Raw genomic sequence first — 25030 nt, forward strand, 5'->3', positions numbered from 1 at the left:
GAAGAGCACTGGGCCCAGGACTGAGCCCTGCGGCACCCCACTCGTTGCCTCTCCCCAGTTTGAGAAGGTTCCATTGATAAGTACTCTTTGAGTCCGATTCTGTAGCCAACTGTGGATCCACCTAATAGTTGTTCCATCTAGCCCACTTTTAGCTAGTTTGTTAATCAGAATGTCATGTGGTACTTTGTCAAAAGCTTTGCTGAAGTCAAGATATATGACGTCCACAGCATTCCCACAGTCCACAAGGGAGGTTATCCTATCAAAAAATGAGATCAAATTAGTCTGACAGGATTTGTTCCTGACAAATCCATGTTGGGTTCTAGTAATCACTGCATTGATTTCAAGGTGTTTACAGATTGACTTCTTTATAATCTGCTCCAGAATTTTCCCAGGGATGGATGTCAGACTGACTGGTCTGTAGTTCCCAGGTTCCTCTTTTTTGCCCTTTTTGAAGATAGGGACAACGTTAGCCCTCCTCCAGTCATCCGGCACCTCACCCGTCTTCCATGATTTTGCAAAGATAATAGACAAAGGTTCTGAGAGTTCTTCCGCTAGCTCCTTCATTACTCTTGGATGCAGTTCATCGGGCCCTGGAGATTTGAACTCATTCAAGGAAATTAGGTGTTCTTTGACCATTTGTTTATCAATCTCAAACTGCAATCCTGCCCCCTCAACTTCTGCTTCACTTTTTCCAGGGGGGTCATAGACCCGCTTTTGGGAGAAGACCGAGGCAAAGTAGGAATTGAGCACTTCAGCCTTTTCTTTGTCATCTGTTATCAATTTGCCATCCTCATTAAGCAGTTGAACCACCATTTCTTTCCTCTGTCTTTTACTACTCACGTATCTGAAGAAAGCCTTTTTATTGCTTTTAGCATCCCTCGCTAATTTCAGCTCATTCACAGCTTTAGCCTTCCTGACGCCATTTCGGCACTTCTGCGCCACTTGTCTGTACTCTTCTTTTGTAGCCTGGCCTTCCTTCCACTTCCTATATGTATCCCTTTTTGTTTTCAGGTCATCAATAAGCTTTTTGTGGAGCCACATTGGTTTCCTCTGTTGTCTTCTATCTTTTCTCCTTGTTGGAATTGTTTGTAACTGTGCCTTTAAAATTTCATTTTTTAGATACTCCCACCCATCCTGCACTCCTTTTCTCTTTAGGCTCCCTTGCCACTGGACCTTACTAATTATAGTTCTGAGTTTATTAAAATCAGCTTTCCTAAAATCCAGATTACGTGTATGGCTACGCTCGACTTTTGTCTCCTTCATAATCAAGAATTCAAGTATGACGTGGTCACTTTCCCCCAGAGTTCCCGTAACTGCCACTTTATCCACTAAGTCATCCCTATTGGTCAATAACAAGTCAAGGATTGCCGATCCTCTAGTTCCTTCCACCACTTTCTGTAGGAGAAAGTTATCACCCATACATGTCAGGAATTTCTTGGAAGGGCCGCTTTTGGCAGTAATGGTCTCCCAAGTCCCCCATCACTACTACATCACACTTCCTTGAAACACTGGTAATTTGTTTCTCAAAAGTTTCGTCCTCGTCTTCTCCTTGATTGGGTGGTCGGTAGTAGACTCCGATTATCATATTCTTTTTATTCCTAGCCCCATTTATTTTAATCCAGACGCTCTCAACGGGGCTCCCAATCTCATCCGCCTGTATTTCTGTGCAGGGATAGGTATTTTTAACATATAGTGCAACTCCACCTCCCTTTCTATTTCTTTTGTTCTTTTTGAACAAGTTATATCCTTCAATTGGCTACTAGAAGGAGGGTTTAGTGACTGTGGCACCCCGACTGTGGAATGAGCTCCCCAGAGAGGTCCGCCTGGCGCCTACACTGTACTGCTTTCGTCGCCAGCTGAAGACCTTTTTATTCTCTCAGTATTTTAACACTTAATTTTAACTTAAATTTAAATTTTACTGTTCTAACTCTGTATTTTAATCTTATATCAATTTTGTTGCGTGGTTTTATAATGGTTGTGCTTTTTATACAGTATTTTGTAATTGTGCTTTTAACATGTTGGTTGTTTTATTATGGTTTTAATTTTTGTGAACCGCCCGGAGAGCTTCGGCTATTGGGCAGTATAGAAATGTAATAAATAAATAAATAAATAAATAAATAAATAATACCCTGTGCCTGTTTGGTGCATTCTCTTCCCTTTCTTATTGTTTTATTATAATAGAATATAAGCCTATGTGGCAGGGTTTTGCTATTTTATTGTTTTACTCTGTACAGCACCATGTACACTGATGGTGCTAGATAAATAAATAAATAAATAATGATAATGGAGCTATCCAAGGTGCTGAATCCATTGGTAGGGAAATAGGTTCAGCACCTTGGAAAGCTCCATTAGAGTTCTGGCTTGTTCTGACTGAAACCCAGAGCGGATCTACAGCCCCACTGACATAGGAGCCACCAGCCTCCACTGGCTCCTCTCTGCAGCGCCTTAAGCGACATTCGCACCGGCGGCTCTCCAAGGCCACGCCTCCTCCACGTTTGGCCCCGCTATGGAGAAACGCACCAACCACACGACTGAATGGACAAACCCCGCCCCCAAAACCAATCCAAAGACACGTCAGCGAGGAACTGCTGACCCGGAAGTTTTATCGACTCGTCCGATGCGCTTTCCGGTAAATGTCTTTTTTAAAAAAATAAAAATAAAACAAAACTGTATTTCCTTAATATCTGTTGTTCTTCCAATAACGGCTTCTCTACTTTCGAAAAGCAGAGCGGCGTATGGAGAAGAAAAAGAAGAGGAAAACCCCGAACGAACGCGGCGTGATACCGGAAGTACTCGTGAGGGAGCGGGCGTCGGGTTAGGGAAGTCCCACCTCCCAGGGCTGGGCTTCGCGTAGGCTTGCTGGCGTGTACGGGAGCTGCGCGGGGTCAGTCTCGGTCTTTCTTTGAGCTCGATCCGTGAAGGCGGCGGAAGGGGCCCGCGATGGCTCCCAAGGGCGGCAGCAGCAGTAGCGGCAGCAGTAGCGGCGGGGCTCGGCAGCAGTCGGAGGAGGAGCTGCTCCTGCAAGACTTCAGCCGCAACCTCTCGGCCAAGTCTTCGGCGCTCTTCTTCGGCAACGCGTTCATCGTGTCCGCCATCCCTATCTGTGAGTGAGGGAAAGGACGGGCGAGGTTGCCACGTCTCCCCTTTTCGTCCTTGGCAGGGCGGCTCCGCCTTCGTCAGCCCCACCGCAGGCCGGAATTCAACAGGCGACGCTTCTCCAGTTGTGGAGATGTGGTGACGTGGGCTCGGCTTCACCCGTTGGGATTTTGTTCCTCCCACAGCTAAGCCCTCCTGGTGGGGAGGGGGCCTCCTCCCTCAACCTGGGCCTTCAGGTGGCTTGGACTTCAACTCCCATTAGCCCCAGCCAACATGGGCAAGTGTCAGGAATGCTGGGAGTTGTAGTCCGAAATATCTGAGAAAGGTTCCCCTAGGGCAAATCTGGGTAAGAGCTTCTGCTCTTTAGTTCAAAGCTGCTGCTGTTCCTCCTTTTTATGCTCATCCATCTTATTCCTCTCCTCCTACTCTGCTAAATTTGGAGAGTCATGAAATTGGCATCTATTGGCCAGACAGGATTATCAAAAGGGGAAGTTGTGATTGTTTTCAGTAATGCAGAATCTTAAATTGGTGGTATTGGTTGCTTTAATATTGCATTGTATTGGTTGCTTTAATATTCCATTGAATGTTCTTTGAGTACACTTTCTTCTTTTAGTGAATTGTGAAAAGGTTTGGGAACAAATAACAGTAATAACTGTGTTTAAGGCAGCAATGTATGTCTCACTTCCAGTAGGTTGTGAGTGTTGCATCCATAGATTGCCTTACGGTGGTTGTATTATTGCATGTATAATCTTGTATCTTCTGTTTAGAAATATACGTATATGCCCTATGAAGCTGCTTTATATTGAGACAAACATGTCTTAATTATTATTACTACTTTAATTATCTCACCGTTCTTCCTCCAAGGAACTCAAGGTGACTTTCATGGTCCTCCTCTCCATTTTATCCTCACAACAACTCTGTGAGGTAGGTTAGGCTGAGAGTCAGTGACTGGCCCAAACTGAACTTCATTGCTGAGTGTAGACCAGAATCTGAATCTCCCAAGTCCTAGTTCAGCACTGGCTCTCGTCTCACTATTTAGCTTAGTATATGCTACACACACGAACTGGCAGCAGCTCTCTAGAGTTTTGGGCAGAGGTCTTTCCTAGCTCTGCTATGTGAGGTACTTTCCCTGGAGATGCCAGAGATTGAACTGGGGTTGGAGGGTTTATCCATGGAAAACATGTTTAAGTTCTTTGGTCCTTCATGCATTGAATGAGGTTAACTTAGGAAGCATGTGTACTAGAAGCTTTCTGTCTTGCAGCAGCTGTGTTTTAGTATTAAAGTGGAATATGTAATATTTCCAGAAATGGTGTTGTGTGCTGAGATCTCTTACAGACATTAATTTGCTACATTTGTCATGTCCACATTATGGGCGTGATCAAGAGTGGGGAAGGATTTCCATCAGGGATTTCCCTCAAGGTGTTGTAGGACTCCACCTCCTATTATCCCTGGTCTTTGGCCATGCTAGCTGCAGCTGTTGGGACTTGGGGTCCAATATCATCCACAGGTTTCCCATCCCTGCTTTAGATAGCATAGAATAAAGCAGAGCTCAGTGTGGAATGCTAGGCACTTCTCCAGCCCAGTGATGATTGAGACTGGCAGAAAATACGAAGGATAGTTTGTAACATATCAGAGTTACTTTGGTTCCAATCAGAATGATAAAGTTGCTGAAAACTGCTAATTTCATGTTTGGTTAAAGGTGGCAGGGAGTTGATTTGACTCAAAGAAACAAAATTATAAACTTTTATGAAGGATCTATCTACCCTATTTCTTCGATTCTAAGACACACTTTTTTCCGCATATAAACATCTCTAAAAATGGGGTGCGTCTTAGAATCGCGAGTGTGTTTTAGGTTTTTTTCCCCTGTTGGTGGTACTGAAATTAGTGTGCGTCTTACAATCGATGGTGTCTTACAATTGAAGAAATACAGTAATAGACCACTAGATGGCAATACTACACTTTTTTTGTGCTTTGCTATGATAGCAGTCTAGTTAAAGTGTAGTAAAGAAAACAAATGTTCTCACAATGAGCTCCACACACAATGCCTCTCAAGTCATTCATGATTGTACGCATGTTCAATGACTTTGTAAAAAATATTTCATTTGAACCAGATCATCCAGTGGACACAGCACCAGTAATGTGGCCCTGGTTTTTACAATTACAGTGGTACTTTCTCCAGCCACTGTGACACTAAAAGTGACTGATGTTTCGCTGTGGGTGAGGCACTTCTCACATTCTATTCAGGAATTGCATCAATAAGTAGACTTTAACCATGTGAACCAACACGCTGAAGTATAAATCTGCAGAATACTTTGCTGCAAATGTTGCGTTAGGTTAGTTGTTGAGACTTTATCAAGGGGAAGTCCTAAAAACACTCTTTTTAACTCCAGATGTTCCCTTTTCTGTATTCATTTGTTGCCTTTCTAAAAGTTGTTGTGACAAAGGAGTGAGCATATAATTATTGAATGTGTTCTAGAAAGATTTCCACACATTGGGTATGCATGTTTTTATGGTTTGAATGAATGGGGAAAGTTTAACGGTAAGACAACATGTCAAGCTGGTAACTTCTTTACTGAATCTAGCCATTAGCATGTTGAAGATCTGATGTTTGGCTTGCAGTTCTACTTACTGTGGAGGCTTAAAAATTCTTAACCATCTTAAAAATCCTTTTCCTTAGGGCTGTACTGGAGGATATGGCACATGGATCTTGTTCAGTCTGCAGTCCTCTACAGTGTAATGACCCTTGTCAGTACATATCTGGTTGCTTTTGCCTACAAGAACGTAAAGTTTGTTCTTAAACACAAGTAAGCATTTGCAAAGTTTGTTTCATTATCTGCTGAGGATTAAAATGTATACTGCTCTAGTAAAAAAGAAAAGGAAAAGTTGCTAACCTAGATAACATACTGTTGGTATCCCCCTAGCTACTTCATATTGACTGTTAAAAACCATTGCAAATCAGCCTTGCTGTAATTGTGAAAGATACTCAGAGGCTCAGTTCAGACAACATGTTTCGCAACAGTGTTTTTAGAACTCCATGGTGGAGTTTTTACACACCATTGTGAAATGTGTTGTCTGGCGGGAAAACTCCATGCAACGGTGGAGGTTTATTTTGGAAAACACTCCATGCAGAATATCCATGCTGTGCAGAGGAGAGTTCCTGCACGACCATTGTGTTGTGTGGAAGGCTCCATGGAGTTTTCTGTTGCGTTGACTTTTCCCCACTGGGTACAGAGTTCCCTAGCAAGAGTGGCAAAAAGAATGAGTGCTGCTCTAGGAGAGCCACCAGGATTGTTGGGTTTTTTTTTTGCAACAACGGCTGATAGGATGCCATTGGGAGGACTGGGGGAAGAGAGAGGGCGGAGGAACTGTTAATCAAACGTTGTGATGGATTTTACTCAATTCCATGGTAGCCCACAGTCACACATCAGTGGAGTTAGAACATGTTGTGTGGGGAGTAATTACTAAAATCTCAACCGTTGAGTGGAGTTCTCACATTGCATTGACAAATGTGTTGTCCACTGATGTGTTGTCTGAACTGAGCCAGATTCACATTTTGAAGGGTCCCTGAAGCAAGACAGTTCCAGAATTAGGCAGCACCCAGTGAAGGTGCTTTCTTGTGTTTGCTTCTCATGTTGGGTTAGCAATAGGATCGCTCTACCCAAATATTTTAAGTCCTGAGCACTCCAGCATTCCCAAAGCCTGGCCGAGCTCCTACCGGCAGGTTGGAAAGGGAGGGAGCTGCTTCTTTCCTCACGTTGTTTTTCCTTCCCTTGTGAACACAAGGAAGGAAAACTGTCCTAAACATTCCTCCGTATTGGGGGCATGGTGGACCACTTGAAGGACTTCGAATACTGGGTATTCAGAACATTTCCCGCTCTGATCATGCCACTCTTATGATTCACTCAGTGTTCACCTCTTCTGATGTCAGAGCGCTAATGCCAGGGAGGTAAGAGCTGTGAAATTTTATGTGAGCTGGGGGTGACCAGAGATTGGAACTCCCCCTCTGAGATCAGAGCTCTGACTCCAACCTTGGAGGGGGAGATCCAATGGCCTCTTGGTCACCGTTCTCAGGACCACAGAGTGGAATAAGCACATTAACACATCCTGCTACCAGTAGGATCCTCCTAATAACTGACCCTTCACGGTTGGAATATGCTGCCTGCACCTCTGAACCTGTGAAATCTGACCTGAATTGTGGGAGATAAAGGCTTGCTGGCTTTGTCCCTCCACAACATCAGCCGTGGGACCTCCACCCCACATCCACGCCTCCTGGCATGGCACTTCTATGATGATCATTTTGTTGTAACAGGAAGGCATTTTCTAAAACTGATCGTAATCCTTAAACCTATTCTAAACACTTCATAAACATTGGGATTGTTAATGCTTTTCTTTTCAGAGTAGCCCAGAAGAGGGAAGATGCTGTTTCCAAAGAAGTCACTCGCAAGCTTTCTGAAGCAGACAATAGGAAGATGTCGCGTAAGGAGAAGGATGAGAGGTAATTTGGAGAAGTGTTGCAATATACCTTAAATGTGTTATACAGCCTTGTTTGCAGGGTGTCTGTTCCACCCCTCTCATAATGGGGGATTTATCTCTGGTTTTGAGTTTGTTTGGCGTTGGCTTGCTGATTCCCACATCTTATGTCTATTTGGCTTGGGGATCTGCAGTTTGTTAGTTTTGGTCAGCAGTATTCAGATATCATTGAACAGTGTTTTTTTTTAAAAGCAGATTGGTGTTTGTTTTATTTTAGAGAGGCCCTATACTCCTCATTATTTTACATAACTTGATACATTAGAAATGCTTTTTAAAGTGTTTGCTTTCCTAAAAGCATTTCAGTGGTGTTGAATTGATCACTTGGCAGTACTCAGTGGCTCTTGAGACTGGTCGTTACCTCTCAGAACTAAGCTGTTCATTCTTCATAATGTCAGGAGTTCCTAGCAGGAGACTTTATTTTACTTTATTAAGACTGCATTATGTACCTTTGTGAAAGATGACTGTGGACCTAAGAGTTAGAAACAAAATCCACTTTAGAGGGTTGTGTTGGGAAAACCATCTCTGTTGCTAGCCAGCTTTAAGCAGACAGCAGCTGGTAAAAATTCTGTGATGTGAGAGGTTGCATGCAGCCGTGTAACTGCATTTTCAGAGAAAACCCTGGGCTCTTCTATTTACAGCTAGTTACATGGGACTGGGCCAAGTTGCACAGAAATTCCAGTTTATGCGTTTTACACTTTGTAAGTGGGGAATTTAATATCCGTTTCTACTGGAATTTGGAGAGGAGAAAAGCCAGATTCTTCTGTGACGTTCCAAGATACTTAATGTTACTAACATGGAAATGTTTGAAACACCACTTTTGCCTCTGCAGAATTTTGTGGAAGAAGAATGAAGTGGCAGACTACGAAGCAACAACATTCTCTATCTTCTACAACAACACACTCTTCCTGGTCTTAATCATTGTTGCCTCCTTTTTTGTGCTGAAGAACTTCAATCCCACAGTGTATCCTTTTTTCACTGATTTCAGGTAGTTTTAAATAGAGGGCTCAAGTAGAGTCATAGAATCATAGAATAGTAGAGTTGGAAGGGGCCTATAAGGCCATCAAGTCCAGTCCCCCACTCCCAATTCGCTTGGAATTGTCTATATTCTTTAGGGATAGACATCCAAGGCCAGTAAATTGCGCATGCCCCAGCAACTGTAGAACAAATAGCTCCTAATCACCAAGATGCACCATCCACTGAAAGGCAAAAGCAAAGAAAACTTCAATCAGTAGTAGATCCATATGTATTGGCAGTACTGTGATGCTACTCTGTTAGAAGTCAACTACAGTGTTAGAGACTGAAAGCTTTAACAGCAGTGGAGGTACTTAAGACATTCCATTTCCTGTTTTTTGAAAAGTTCCTTGTCCTCATCTTTTCAGATCCCCTCCCCTCCAAAAGAAAAGCATTCAGAAAAATGCTTCCCATTGCATCTGCCATCGGGTATGCAGTATTCTGGATGTCACAACAACTCAGGCTTTTTAAAAAATCTTGGATTATTGTGAATGATGCAGGAGCAAGTGTGGTGGTTTGCACCACCCAATCACTCAGGGACACCCGCAACGTATGAATCAGTATTTCTGTGTTGTTTAGGGACAGACAATCCAAAATTAACTGTGTCTCCCCCCCCCCCCCCAACAAATCAGAAATCCCAGATCATACATCATGATCATACATCAAAACAACTGCATCCCTGCTTGTTTTGCTCATCACATTTGCAGCTTGATCAATCAGGCGGTGGGACCAGCATGCTTACTACCTTGTACTTGTGTAAACTGGGTCTGTCTTCGCAGAGCCAGAAGTAACCTACAAACGGAGATCTTTTCTGCACTGGTCTCAGACAAACTCAGTTTATTAGCACTGCTACAGCTGCTGCAAGAGCCCAGCTTTCCCCCCTTTACCGGAATCAGACCTTGGTGCTGCATCTGCCTTTAGAAGTACTGTTTTCTCCTGTTTGTTTAGCAAGGGATAGGCAGCTTGTGGCCTTCTAGATGTTTTGGCTTGCAGTTCCTATGATTCCCCACCCTTGGCTTATGCTGATTTGGGCTGATGGTAGTTGTAGGCCAAAAAATCTAGAGGACCACAAATTGCCCCTCAGCAGCTGTCATAGTTAGTGAGCTTTGGAAAATATACTTACCTTCTTAGATGTTTGTCTTTCATCCTTGACATGTTGCCTTTTCAGAAACTACATCCTCTCCATCAGCACTTCTTCTGGATTGATTGCTTTACTATCTACCGGCTCAAAATAGGAGGAATCATTTAGGGGGATGTTTACTCTAGTCACATTCAACTGTATGGATAGGAAGGGGTTGCCTTTTTTCTATAACTTGAAAATGTTTTTTTTTTTTACAAAAGATGGGATGGAGATAGAGATTACAGTTCCTTTGTAAAATAACATAGCTGAAATGAGTACATCATGTATTCCAATTTAGGCCCATAAAACAATCCAAAATATTTTTGGCAGTTAAAACCTCTGTGGAATGTTGGGTTCCAAAAATATCAGTTGTGAGGCACACAGAAAGTGGCTGCAGTTCTGTAAGGGAAATATTTGTCACGCATCTTTTGTCCCCTTTATCTGTCAGTGAGACAAGCGTTGGTGGCTGCAAAAGTGAGTATGTCCCTTAGCATTTTGTATCCATGTTTGAATAAAAGCTTTTAAAAAGAGTCTTATGTTTATTCTCTTGTAGATCTAATGTGGTTTTGATATATTTCTGCCTCTTACAGTGCAATCCTATTGGAAGTGTGCATACAATTGTAGCCTGATAGTGTGATCCTTTCCATGTTTACTCAGCAGTGTTCCCTTGTCTTCATTGGGATTTACTTTCTAGTAAGTTGCAATACCAGTTTCTATGAAACATGACCAGGAAGCTGCTAAATTGAGTTCATGTCCTGTTTGGGGGCTTCCTATAGGCTTGTGGTTGGTCAATGTGGGATAGAATGCTAGACCAGATAGGCCTTTGGTCTAATCTAGCATAGCTCTTCTTATGTTCTTCAGTGTATTTAGGAGCATAGCCTAAATGTCCTGTTCTGAGTAATTTAATTTCACTGGTAAGGAATTCTTAGGTGTTGCTTTCACTATTGAAAAGTTTTTCACTTCTCTTGGTGTGCAAACCACTGAAAATGTCGATTTCTCTTATATTGATTAGCCAAGCCTGTTAATTCACAGCAGTTACCAATGATGAAATACCTTTCAATAAAAGTACTTCTAGTTCAATTAACATTGAGCTCCCCATATAGTAAATTCGAGTAAGATTAATTCAAATACTCTAATTCAGCCATGTGTTTCTCTTTTAATGGAACTGCATGTGTGCCTCTTAAAACTATCTTGATAAATTCAATGAAGCAAATTCTGTTTAACAGGCTTATAGAGTGTTAGACTGGGATTTGAAGATCCGGGTTCTGGTCCCCACTCAGCTATGAAGCTCACTGGGTGACTTTGGGCCAGTCACAGACTCTTAGCCCAACCTACCTCACAGGGTTCTTGTTAGGATAAAATGGAGAGGAGGAGGACTCTGTAAGCCACCTTGGGTTCCTTGCAAGAAGAAAAACAGGATATAAATGTAACATTTTTTAAAAAAAATCCTATAACAAGCAGATGGAAGCAAGGAATGAAGATATAGCAATGAGCGGCTGGAAGCTCAGTAAAAGAGAAGTACCCAATTAAGAGGAGTTATGTTTGCCTGCCGTAGGAGATGATGAACACTGGCATCCTTACTTTGTTATAGATCATGATCTAAAGAAATCACATATGTAGGATAGATGTAGCAGCAACTTGACAACCAAAATGAAACGGTATACCTGTAAGCCTAGCTGACCAATGGTGTATTTTTTTTCAGAAAAGCACCAAATTTTTACCATTTGTGAATGCATAGTGATCACTTGTATATATTGGATCATGGGATGTTGCTCATGCACAACCAACAGAATTTTTGAGCATGAAATAGCATCAAGACAGAAACACATTTCATGAACTCATTAAAAACTCCATGATCTCTTTAAACAACTGCATAATTGTAATTTTTAGAATTGTGCACATAATGTACTTCGAATTTGAAGAAAAACATCAAATTGCTGGGGAAAATGCATCTCTAAAGGAATCAAACTATTCCTTCAAGTAAAATACGTTAACAGTCGCTGTTGAAATGCCAGCAACTGAATATCTCGTTATGCAATAGTGTGTGTTTTAACTTTGTCTTAAGCACCACAGGGCTCTCGAAGACAAATGGATAGTTTTTTCTTTGATAATATGCACTTTGCTTAATGTGATTGTCTGCACTGGGGGGGAAATCATGAATTGATTTTGATAATAAATGAAAGACTGAGTGCTATTTTAATCAGAACAATGTAGGTTCCCCCACTCCCCACGGCAGCTTAATGGATCCAAAGTTAGGTGCACAAAATGCCTTTATTTTGTCCAAGCAGAAATAGAAAGCAGTTCCTAGTATACAGCAGCTGGATTCATTTATACAGATCATTAATTTGTTTACACACATTAAAAGGAGAAGTTACATCCCTTAAAATTCCATTGCCTTCGGTAGTTAAACTCTCTTTCATGGGATTGTCAGATGAAAAATTCAAATGCAAGGTACATACTGATAAGGGATTGTAATTCAGGAACTTCAGTTGCACACCAAACTCTTTGAAAAAGGAAATGTTCCTTGCCTTAATCCAGAGCTCCATGTAAGTATTTCCCTGGTAGTTTCAGTGGCTGGTTAAATCTTTGGTAAATAATGTGCACGTAGGCCTATGACTTCCATTGAAATGAACAGAGGAAGCTGATTCAGGAAGGGAAGGAAGCTTGAAGCTCTGATCCCTAGACCAGGAGTAGCATACATGAGCATAATAGTGTATACGTCCCCCCTTTTTTTATTACAAAGGAGAATAAGTCATTGTGTACATGGAGCACTTTCATTTGCTCTTAGCCAGCAAGGGTGAACTTGCTTATGAAAGCAGGTTTTGGTCTGGAGATTGCTTGCCTCAATCCAGACTCATCTGCAAAATGGTGATGTGCCACAGGTAATCTGAAATAACATTGCCGACACTGTTCAACAAGAGAAAGGCGGGTGTGGGAGTGGGTATTCAGCATGCTATAGCACTTGAGTATTCTGGGCCTTTGGCTGCAATCCTATGCACACTTACCTGGGAGTAAGCCCCACTAAGACTTATTTTTGAGTAAAAATGCATAGTATTGTACCATTAGTGCCTGTCCTTCAGCATTCATTCTGTGGAATGAAATACAAGGTTATTTGTCGAATTACATGGAAATGTGATGGTCCCTGGCCTGACTTGATAACCCTAAGGCGACCCACCCAATTGTACATGATTGTATCTTTTAAAACAATGGTTCTCAAACCCAGGGTGGGCCTCTGTAAGGCCCCTCCCCCCACAGAGGCAACAAAGACACAATGAAAGCTGCTGTGTTGACAATGCTAATTCTCACTCGTCAAAGAAAGAAAAGAACCATGATAAAGTCTTCGTTGCCCGCAGGAACAAAATGCTCATGAACAGCAGTGGGTGATGGAAGCATGATTAGTAGCTAGTCGGGTGCCTTGGACTGAAATGGTGCTTTAATCTCAAAATTATGTAAACAAAAAATCTGTATTCACTAATCAGTGGGGTCCCACCACTATGGGCTATTCAACAGTCGAATGCAACCATGTATACAGTGCCAGGCAAATGTAGCAGAACAGGCTGGAGTATAGAGAGAAGGTAGGAGAGATCTTTCTACTTGCATTATAACCAAACCCAGCACAAATCTGTTTTCAATTATTTTCAAGAGCTCCTAGTGGAGGATTGTGTGCGAGTTCTAGGACAAACGCACACTGCAAATGCATATGGACCTATTTCCACAAATCAGCTTATAAATTGTTTTGTAGCCACACTGCTACAAAAGGGCAGTGTTGTGCAAATGGAAGGCTGCAACTTTTGGCGTGCCACTACAGGTGCATGCACAAAACCGATAGTTGGCTTCATCATATATATGTTATGTTCAGTGCTTGCTTGTTCTCTCTTAGCCAGCACAGGATAACTGAAAACCATGGAAGTCATGGATGAGAGGAGAGTTGTGAGTTTTGGGTCCAGCCTATACAGGGTAACCATATGAAAAGGAGGTCAGGGCTCCTGTATCTGTCACAGTTGTATAGAAAAGGGAATTTCAAGAGGTGTCATTCCCTCTTCATCACAACCATTGAAGCTGCAGGAGCCCTGGGCTCTCTTGTATCTGGTTATTCTACAAAAGAGGGCAGGGCTCCTGCAGCTTTTAACTGTTGTGATGAAGAGGGAATGTCACCAGGTGCTGCATGCATACAAATGACCCCTGCTGAAATTCCCTTTTCTATGCAACTGTTAAAGATGCAGGAGCCCTGTCCTCCTTTTCATATGTTCACCCCCAATACTGTAACAATCATAAATACAGTGTACAAATGTAAGGGGTGGGGATTTCACTCAATTATGATGGAAGTCCTCCCAATCTGGCTTTCCAAAACCCCTCACAATCATGGGATCCCAGCATAAGGGATAGAAAACGAAACCCTTTCACCTAGGTGCATATCTGGTCTTCAGAAAAAGTGTACAACAACTGCACATTATGTACATTCTTTATACATTATAATAAGTTTGAATAATCAAAGTTGCAGTAGCTATGTCTACAAGCTGCCAAAAGAAAAGCAGGTTTAAATAAAAGCATCTAATTATGGCATGTTGATTTCCATTTTTTGTAGCAGCAGTAATTTTGATCTTAATTTGATTTACTTAGCTAAGATTCTGTTGCACATTCAGCCTGATCTTAAGCATCTTGAATCAGATGTGACTCTGTTTATATTGTTGGTGCTTGGCTTTAATAAAGTGAAGCATTGCAGGCTTTGTCCCTTCACTTTTTTTTTTTTTTGCACTATAGATAATGGGGACAATCCAGGCAAGGTTAAGCATTTTAAGTCCTATTATTTCAATGGGAGTGTAAAGCATATTCTTAATTTATTTAAAGCATCTTTACCTTGCTCTTTGGCCCCCCAAAGTTCCCAAAGCTGCTTAGTTAAGATCAATATAAACAAGATAGACCCTGCCTGCAGGCTCACAAACAGTCTGCAATCCTATAAGCCTTGAGATTGGTGTATGCTCCATTGAACCAAGGATGTTCATTTCCGAGTAGATGTGCAAAGGATTCCATTGTTAACCTTGCTTAACACTGCAGACCTGTGAATGTTTGCTCAGAAGTAAGTCCCGCTATTTCAATAAGTCTTACTCCCAGAGAAGAGTGCATCAGTCTAAAGATACAATCCTATGCTTGTTTAGACAGGAAAAAAGGCCTATGACTTTTATAGGCCTTTTTCCTGTCTAACCATAGTGCTTAGCTTTGGCTAGATCAAGCTTCCTTTCACTCTCTCTTATTTTTTTTAAAGGAAAGTGCAAATACAAACAAGTCTAAAATCCTAAAATAACTAGCAGACGTACATGCCAATCGCTGTAATTCCTTAATTAATTTTTCTGCTTTTAAATGGAAAGCCCTTTTTCCAGCCAGAGCCCAAACTAGACTAGTTATCTAGAACTCAATTCAGCATAAAAAAAAATGCAAATGGAAAAACCTGAACTTGCTCATCCTTGTGATAGCTTGAAGCATCTTTACACTTGAAATTGTTTAGTAATATGTCTTTAACTGTATCTGGCTTTTTGTTCATTGAAAAAATATATCTGTACATCCTTCTTTTAATTTCTAAGTACCTAAACCCTAGAAATCTTTTATTGTTTCTTTACATGTGTATTTTCACTGCATAAATAGGAAGTCCCAAGAGGAAAAGTAAGAATCAATGGGGACACGACCTGGTGGGAAGTTCTCTTGCACAAGCTCTATTGAATTGAATGTTAGTGCATGTCGTGCATATTTCATTCATTCCATTGAGGCTTGCACAGGAGAAGCTCCTGCTGAGCTGTGCTCATTGACTGGAGTTGAGAGTTGGATCGAAACTCAAGTCTTTAATAATATATTTTTTAAAAAAGAAGAAGCAAAGATGATCTGTTATTTAGGGAGACCGGCTGTGCTGTTGAATTTGAGCGGAGCACACCACCTTGAAGAACCACTGCTGAATAATTCTAACAGGATAGTTTTGACTCAGTACTGTACTATGTACGGAGCACTATTTTAGCCATGCAGTCCAGTTTAATCATGCAATGTATTAGGATCTGTAGTCCTTCTTGCTGAAAGGCTTGTTCCCCAAAATATTATCGATCTCATTCACGATGTGGGATGTCATCTTCGGAAGAACCTGTGGGCGTAAGAAGCAGACATGTGTTTTACCCAGGGTTAGTCTGTGCTTTAAATATATATATTAAATTATGATCCTGCTCTGAAGCAGCTCAAGAACAGCTGAATTCTGTGATATGTTCAATTTACAAAATGTATATACATTTAAAGTAATTAACAAAAAATCCTATTGTTAATCACACAGAAGGGTTTTATACTTACCTGTATGGCACCAAGATTCTCTATTAGTTGCTCCGGATTGGAAGATCCAAGGAGAACAGAACTTACACCCTCATTACGTAGACACCATGCTGGGAAGACAGAAAGCACATGGCTGTTAGGTGGTGGGCAGAACCATCCAGAGTCCCATCTCATGCAGTTGTCAAGGGGTGTACGGATTTTGCAAAATCCCTTCTGCCTATGTTTTGTGCATTGTCAGGTGCCTTCTGTTGTGTGCTTGTTGATAGAACCAGATATTTTTGGTATGAGAATTCAGTTTGTTTGCAAATGCACATTTGTGCAATTGCACAGTAGCACAAATGTGTAGCTGTGCAAATCTCCCACTAAAAGTTAAAACACACACCAAACAGTCTGCGGAATCTGTGCAATCTGGAAAAAGGAATCTGCAGGATTCATAGAAATCCAAACACATTTGACTCTGTTGCCAATTTCTCTGACATCCCTAGTCTGATAAGGACATTTCAAGATGGAAGGTTTTGTCAGCAATACGCCTGCTAAATCGGCACACATCACACCCAAAAAGCCTTCTAGCATTGTTGTGATAGCAAGGAGGGCTGGCCCTGCCATTAGGCAGAGGGATGCAACTGCCCTAGTAGATTTCCTGAAGGGCAGCTCAGCCACAGCCGCCTCCTGCTGGTCCTCCAGAGCCCTACAGCAATGGCCTTCTGTAGGAGGGCAGAGCTGTGCATGTGCCACAATGCCTCCCCTCCCCTCTCTAAATTACCCTGCTGGCCTCAGATGTGGTAGAAGATGGCATGCCCCTTTCTGGCATTGAAGTAAGATTCAACTGCTGGCCCTTTCAGCTTCTACACATGGAGTGGGGGCACCAAATGCCTTGATAGCAAGATAAGAAACTGTGTGGCACTTTGCACGTTAAAGAAATGTCATCGGGGGGAAAAGGCTCATTCCCCATTGAAATTTCTATTCCTTCGTGCAGCCTTCCCTGACTTGGTGCCCTCCAGATCTGTTGGACTACAACTCCCAGCATGCCCCAGCCAACCCCATAATGGTACCCTCCCATGTGACAAGCTAGAACTCTGAGCCCTCACAGGGAAAGCACCCACTCTGAAGTTTTGTAACTCCATTCCTCCAATCTGTGTATATTGACTGGCGTGATGATCCTTCACATGAATATATGCACAGGCGCATCTTGGACGATGATGCACGTGGTGGCTCTTCTGGATGGGGACCCTTGATGGGGTTCTTATTGGATGGGGATGACTTGGGGGTGGGGTGCCATTTATTGTTTTCCCTTAGGCAACAAAATGCCTTAGGCCAGCCTTGTGCACCTCTTAACCCACTTGTGCACCCTGTTCCATAGCCTACTGCTTGTTGAGGTATGACTCTGACTGTTAACTGCTTTCTGATTGGAAGACTGGGATACAAGTATTTTAGCAAACAACCATACATAACATTATTAGTTCAAAGGAGAGGGTGAGAGGCGGACTGAAACTTATTCTATGCAGTCACACTCTGTAACTTCTTTCATCCATGAAATGTTTGGCGTCATCAAGAAATGTCCTTCACTTTCTCCCTGACAGCAAGTCATGAGACATTCCTTCCTTCCCTGATTTGCAAAGCAGTGAAATAGCTTTCCAGCTTCCATCATGTGATTTTAAGAAGTTATTCCTGCACTGACTGCATTAATGGATTGTTTAAAACAAAACAAAAAACAAAACCCTGTTAGGATCAGGAGTGATGTCCCGAAGGGTATTTAAACTCCGTAGGATTGTTTATGTGCTACCCCATCATTGATATGAAACATTTAAATTGTGTCTTTGGCTAGGCAAAGAAAAAGACAGCACAGTTAAAAATGATTAATGGCCTCTTGAATTTCTGTGCTGTGTTAGCTATATTTTACCAGCCTGAGTCAATCAGCGCTGCCCAGCTGCTGGGAGAGACGCCTGTGACAAAAGGCGAAAAAACACGCACACAGCGCTGCTGCTGATTATTTCATAGCAGTTGCCAGTCCAACTCTGTTGCTCTCGTCCATAAAAATGGAGATCACTTTTGCCTAAAGATGATAGAGTTCTGCAGTGGAATCTAGGATGACTCTGTATATATCTGCATTGCATAGACAGGCAAGTACAGTTATGGCCCACACATAAGACCAGGAACATATTTGCAACATGGGCTGCCTCCCACATCCGTAATACAATCCCATCACATACATATAGGGCTCCATCATGCGTAATCTCCCCCCTGCTTTGTCTCCGTGTTTTTTACCTCCAATTTTCTTTTGCTTGTTTGCTCTTCCGTTCCGCCCCGCCCCTTCTCTTTCTCTCTCCAGTTCATTGGTTGCTCCTCCCCCCTTTTAACAAGACAGGTCCTGTCAGATGAGTACTTCAAGCAGACCACCCTTCTGCCCGACAAAAATGGAGCGACCTTTTAGTTTGGTGCTTTGGGGGAACTGAGGGAGTACAATCTGCAGAGATTTGGGCATTGTACAATTTTTAAAAAATGCTTTAGAGCTTGGGATGCAAGGTTTTGGTTTAATATTGAGGCTTGGAGCTGGCTGTTGGGAGAGATCACTTTTCCCTGCCAGGACCTGGTGCAATCCATTCAAGCCAACAGCAAGGCTCCTGTCACAGCACATGCCCCCAACAAAGGAAAACACACTTAGGGAAAATAATCCAGACTTTAGGCATTCTAGGAAAAGACAGAAAAGGCTGGGGAAGAGGCGGGGTGTCAGCAAGACAGGCACGGCATCATATGAGTATCGTGCTGCAAATCTGCACACCAGGCATGACGAGAGTGCGATAAAACGCTGGTGTGATGGAGCTCATAATCCCATGAGTTATGAAAGAAAAGTTTCCATTTTAATTCTGAAACTACACCATGGCCCACACTGGAACTTTTCTAGTGTGCCGCCCCCCTCCCCCACAAACCCCCCCACATCTCTCTCTCTCTGCTATGTTTATTTAACATAGCTTCCAGCCTGAAGATGCGTCCTACAAAGCTTGCGGATCGTTTAATAACTTCTTGGTTTTTTGGTCCGTCGGTCCTAATAATGGTATTATCCTCTTGATTAGAATTGTTATCCTAATGGGCCAACACAGCTGCAAACATTTAACTTATAGACCAATTAAAGTATTTCCCCCTCTATCCCCTGGCCATTTTTTCAGCAAAAAGCCACCAAAGGTCAGGAAGAGCTTTTAAATATTTTGAATTCATAGCTTTAAATGCTTGCGGGCCATTCTGTTTATAAATCTGTGCATATCTCTTTTTCAGAGCACGTTTCTCCATAAAGCAGATGGAATTTCAGACTGACAATGGTCTCAGACCCCTGGAATTCTGTTCTTACAAACTTCTGCTATCTTGATGGTTATTTATCTTCAACTAGGCAACAATCACTAATTTTAAGTCACAGCTCCCTGAAGCGGAAAGCTAGGCTAGAATGAGCTGTCACTTTGGATGTACCCTTTGCAAGGCTCTATATTACCCCAAGGGAATGTCCTTTTTAAGTTTCATTTTGTTCGTGGACTGAAATGGAAGAAAAATATTTAATGATATTACTCAAGGCCTCAGTAGGTCAACTGTAGATTTAGTTTGTATTCATATTGGGAGGGCCATGTGAGCACAAAGTCACAGCAGCTCAGAATTACTATATTGAGAACCTGTGCGGGGCCAGTGGCCAGTGTGTTGAACTTTGGCCTGAAAGACCTAGGATGTAGGACTGGTGGCCATGTGTCCTACTTTACAAAGGTCTGGCCACTATTTAAAGAGATATCCTTTTGAAGATAAAGAACCATGGGAAGGAAGAGGAGGGGCCTTGAAGGTGCAAGACACACACAAAAAGGCAATCAGAAATCAAGGGCAATTCACCACTTCACATTTCCAAATTGTTTTGAGAAGCCCTTGCTTATGAATTGCCCTTTATTTATTTATTTATTAAATTTATATACCGCCCCATAGCCGAAGCTCTCTGCAAGGTTTACAAAAGTTAAAACAGTGAACATAAAAAAAATAAAAATACAAATTTAAAACAAATGATAAAGAGACATTCACAAAATGTGTCCAGAACCATAAACACTGGTGAATGTGTCTTCTTTTTCTTTTTTTGGTCTTGCGTTGCCTTTTCTAGGTGTTTATAAATTCCTTTTATTGTTGTTGGCCTTTAAGTTGCTCATCTATAGTTAGCACCTGGGTGGCAGACTGAGCAGGCAGACATCTCGCCTGGTCACAGTTCTTCCCCATAGTAAATTTATAGTAAATTTTATATTTCTACTTCAATTATTTCTAAGGGTGTGCATATTAGCATATTCAATTTTTTATGCACATCCCTGCCTTTATGTCTTTTTTTTTTTTTTTTTGGAGATGGGTTTCCTCTTTTTTGGTGATGCATAAGTGGCCACCCTAACAGGATTCAGTATGCTATCTTTACTGAGTGTTAGAGAGGCAGTAAAAGCTTTTCATCGTCATCATCACCATCTTCCTGTACATGAGCATATGCTGGTCATTGGACAGTTCTTTGCACATTTCAGAAATGCAATTATCCCACACCAGTTACTGTCGTTTAATCAGGTCTCAAGCTGTGCTCCACCTCAGTGTGAAGTATGAATTGTCTCAGCTTGAAACAGGGCCTTTATCTCAATTGCCCCAAGGTGATGAATGGTCCCCTTCTAGAACAATATCACAAAAGAGGAGAAAAAGTATTCTCTGGTATCTAGAAAAACTTTTATTGGGCCCAAAGTGTTTGGGAAAGAAATTTCCATCCTCAGGGACCACTTGTTTTTCTCCAAATATAATGCAGAAAATCCTACTGATGCTTCCTCTGTTGCAAAAGATGTTTGGGACAACTACTCCCATCAACCTTGACCACTGACCATGCTGGCTGGGGCTGAGTGTTGTAATCCAAGGTTGGGGAAGGGTTGTTTAGAAATTGTAGCTCCAACTTGTTGTTGGCTTTAAGACACATATTTTTAGATTGTCTTTTGGACTTTCTGGTTTGTCTTTTAGTTCCTTTGTGAAAAGGATACTGTGAGGCGTCATCACACGAGGGGAAATCGTGTTTCGTTATCGCTGCTTCTCTGACCCCGCTTTTGTCCCTCATTACTTCCTCTTCTGCCCCAAGGGGAAAGAGGAACTAAACAAAGACCATGTGGCCCATTCAGGGAACATTTTAATTGTGCTGCTTTTCCTGCATACAGCAGGAGATCGCAGCACATTCCTTTTTTAAAAAAGTCGGACTAAAAGGGGTCTATTTTGTGCAAGAAAAACGAGAGGAAGGAGCGGGAGGCGGTTGTCGCTGTCTAAAGGACATGCACAATCTATAAGTGGGCAGTAGCAAGCATGCGATAAAACGCTCATCTGATGAACCTCTGTATCAATGGTTATGATTTTGTTATGCTTCAATTTGTTTAATTAGGTCTACAATGTTTAACTGATAAATAACTTGGATTAATTTACTGAAAAAACTTAAACATGCCCCTCATCAACCAGTCAGCAGAAAAGCAAAACAAAACTTTGGGTTAGATCCAGACTTGGTCATGATTTCAGTGGGTCTACTCTAAGGGCGATCCTACGTCTGTTTAGACAAAAAAAACCCAGCCATGCTGGCTGTGGCATGCTGGGTGTTATCAGCCTTTTTTCTGTCTAAACATGCATATTATTATTATTATTATTATTATTATTTTATTTATATAGGTTCATGGTGCTGTACAGAACAAAATAAAAAAGAATACAAAACACCCTGCCATATGGCTTACATTCTAAAATCACAATAACAAACAAACAGGGAGGGGAAAGGCCAACCAGCATGGGGGACAATAAAACTAACAATAAAAACTAGTATCGTCACACTACGGATTATAAGCTTTCGAGAAAAGAAACGTTTTCAACTGAGATCGACATTGCGGTTCACAGATGCACTGGAAGAGAATTCCAGGCATAGAGGGCAGCGAGCAAAAACGGGCGAAGACGAGCGAGAGAAGTAGAAATTCTTGGGCGAGTAAGAGACAGTGTTATGAGAGCGAAGGTTGCGAGCAGGACAGTAAGGTGAAATAAGAGACAAGAGATAGGGAGAAGCCAGACCATGACAAGCTTTAAAAGTCCAAAGGAGAAGCTTGTATTGAATTCTGTAGGAGATAGGGAGCCAGTGAAGGGATTTTAGAAGTGGGGTGACGTGATCAAAACGATGAGCCAGAAAAATAATCTTAGCTGCAGAATGATGCATGGAAACCAATGGGGAAAGATGAGAAGAAGGAAGACCAGTCAACAGGAGATTACAATAGTCCAAGCGTGAAATAACTAAAGCATGAACGAGAGTCATGGCTTGGTTATTGTGGTTAAACCACAATAAGTTGGTTGGATCCAGACTTAATCATATCTAGAGTAGACCCACTGAAATCAATAGGTAACTGAAGACCCACTGAAATCAATTTAGTAACTTAAGTTTCATCTATTTCAGTGGGTCTATTCTAAGTATGACTAAGTCTGGATCCATGCTACAGTTTTTAATGCAGGTACTTAGAAAAGCTGCAGGTAGCCATCACCATCTTCAAAGAAGCTATCCCTACTCTCTCTTGCACAGGAGAGAGGATGCTTGCTGTGAAATGCATCACCACCTAAAAACTAGGAACATTTGCCTTTTGCTTCTGAAATATTGTTTCCCCCCCATATGCAAATATATCACTGAATCAATATCAAGTATTCAGCCAAATCATGGATTGCAAATCTCAGCTTGCCTTTTTTCAAGTATTTCACCTTCAGCCTCGGAAAACCAGCACAAAATAGTTTTGCATGCATAAGCGCATAACTAAATAAGAGTTGGGATCCGAGGCCACCATGACCCACACTCAAGCAAGGTATTAGATCACAGAGTTCTCCACAGCGACACTTTCTAGTATTTTCATACGAATGAAAACAGTTCCCTCCTCCGCACGAGAACAAGCTGACAATGTCAGCCAAAGCCAGGCGTCACCAAGTAAAAGGGATAGCATTAAACACAAGGAATGGAGAAAGAGAGGACTTCTAGAATTTCTCACCCACTGCTAGCTGAGGTAGTGTGCATCCGAGACGTTCAGCAATCGGGAAGAGATCTTTCAGCTTCAACTGCTGCTTCCTTCCTTCCTCGCTCACAATCTTCTCCTTGAGCCACTGATAGCACTGGCAAATCAGCAAAACACAGTGGGGAATCAACATGAGTGCAAAAGTAAGAATGGAATAGGGGTGCACAGCCTCAGGCCAGAGGTCCCAATCCAGCCATCTGGGGTTCCCCAGGCAGCACCCCTTTTCTCTGATTGCCCATTGGTGGTTTCCCCTTGTTTCCTCCCTCCTCCCCTGTTTCTAAAACTCCTTCTCTTAAGGCTTAGTAACTGGAAGTAAGAACTAAGTCAAACTATGCTGGCATTCTGCCCCTGCTGCCTTTGCCTCTGGGCCTGCCCATCACTGGAATGTGGCCCCCAAGAGCATCTCCGAAACTGCATTCAGCCCTTGGGCTGAATGAGGTTCAGTATCCCTGTCTGAAACCATACTCAAATCGTGGCCCTTAACTCTTGCCTTCACGTAGCATCGCTGCCATTTTTACAGCCTCATCAGAGGACGCTCACCATGGGTAGTGGCAAGCCATTGCATGAGCTCTACCATTTCCCTGCCAGCAGCATCAGGGCCGGCCACGCTCACTGCAGGATGGCCCCCGCTCAGTATGGGTGGGCAGGGGAAACTGGCCAAAGGGATGCCGATATACCCATGATGAGACGGACATACAAACGAGCTCGGAGGAGCACCGTCCTCTTTGGCCAGGACCTGCAAAACTATAGTGCTCCTTGGTTGAAGTGAGAACTTTGTTGGGTTCACTCTGGAGAAACAAAGGACCCCTAAAGGCAAGATTATTGAGGGCAGTGCTGGCTCCAGCTTCTGGAGGGCCCTTGGGCAAGAAGACACGCTCCATGGGCCTTCCTCCCTCAGCAAGTCTACCTTCTCACCACCATTGGTCCTCATCCTGTTTCTCATCACTACTACCACTTGCCTGCTTGACAAGCAGAAATCCAGCGATCCAACAAGCAATGATATCTGCTGCTCTTCCTTCTTGCCACCACCCTTGTCTGAGACAGAGCGAGAGGAAGGTGGACAAGCAGGCTGCAATGGTGGAGAGGAGAAACAACGCTCTCGGGGGCTCTTGTCAGTGGGCCCTCGCTGGGGACGTGAGCCCTCGACAAGCATCCAAACATGCCTACCCTTGACATCAGCCCTGATCAAGGGCTTGGAAGGTGCTGTGTGTCTGTGTGTGCAGCAGGGATGGGGAGAAGGTTAGAACATAAGAAGAGCCATGCTGGATCAGACCAATGGTCCATTTAATCCAGCAACTCTGGCCCGCTTGCATTGGCTGCCTGTATTTTTCAGAGCCCAATTAAAGGTGCTGGTTTTAACCTATAAAGCCTTATATGGCTTGGAACCACAATACCCAATGGAACGCCTTTCCTGACATGAACCTATCCGAACACTACGTTCAACATTTAAGGTCCTCCTCTGGGTGCCTACTCTGAGGGAAGCTCAGAGGGTGGCAACAAGAGAAAGGGCATTCTCTGTGGTGGCCTCCAACTGTGGAACAATCTCTCTGATGAGGTCCGCCTGGCGCCGACATTGTCATCTTTTCGGTGCCAGGTCCAGACTTTTCTCTTTTCCCAGGCATTTAGCAATATGTAATGAGCCTGGGTCTGGTTTTTTGGCTCATCGTTTCTACAGTTGATATAGTGGTTTTAAATGTATGTGAATTTTGCATGTCTTTGTGTTTTTTAATTTTTGTATATTGTTTTTAAGTGTTTTTATCTTATGTGACCCGCCCAGAGAGCTTTGGCTATGGGGCAGTATATAAATGCAATAAATAAATAAAAAAATAAATAAACAGCGACCAACCAGCTATCAACCAGGAACCTACAAGTGGGACACAAGTGCAACAGCACCCTCCCACCCATGCTCCCCAGCAACTGG

At 42.5% G+C, this 25030-nt stretch overlaps 2 protein-coding genes across 2 annotated transcripts in view; one reads left to right on the top strand and one right to left on the bottom strand.

Annotated features, from left to right (window-relative positions):
* The first annotated feature begins 2853 nt into the window (after window positions 1-2853).
* On the top strand, window positions 2854-10287 carry SSR3 (signal sequence receptor subunit 3). Its single transcript, XM_063132060.1, has 5 exons — window positions 2854-3103; window positions 5774-5900; window positions 7493-7591; window positions 8456-8587; window positions 9806-10287. The coding sequence occupies exons 1-5, from the start codon at window positions 2941-2943 to the stop codon at window positions 9870-9872; spliced, it is 588 nt and encodes a 195-aa protein (XP_062988130.1). The 5' UTR covers window positions 2854-2940; the 3' UTR covers window positions 9873-10287.
* Window positions 10288-15738: 5451 nt separating this feature from the next.
* KCNAB1 (potassium voltage-gated channel subfamily A regulatory beta subunit 1) overlaps window positions 15739-25030 on the bottom strand; it is a 196397-nt gene continuing 187105 nt past the window's right edge. Inside the window, exons 12-14 of the mRNA XM_063131470.1 lie at window positions 23086-23206; window positions 16082-16170; window positions 15739-15881 (exon numbers count right to left, since the gene is read on the bottom strand). Coding sequence (XP_062987540.1) covers window positions 15792-15881; window positions 16082-16170; window positions 23086-23206 — 300 coding nt within the window. The 3' untranslated portion in view covers window positions 15739-15791. The remainder of the gene's footprint in view (window positions 15882-16081; window positions 16171-23085; window positions 23207-25030) is intronic.

This window comes from Elgaria multicarinata, chromosome 8 (assembly GCF_023053635.1).
Source record: "Elgaria multicarinata webbii isolate HBS135686 ecotype San Diego chromosome 8, rElgMul1.1.pri, whole genome shotgun sequence".
Lineage (NCBI taxonomy): Eukaryota > Metazoa > Chordata > Lepidosauria > Squamata > Anguidae > Elgaria > Elgaria multicarinata.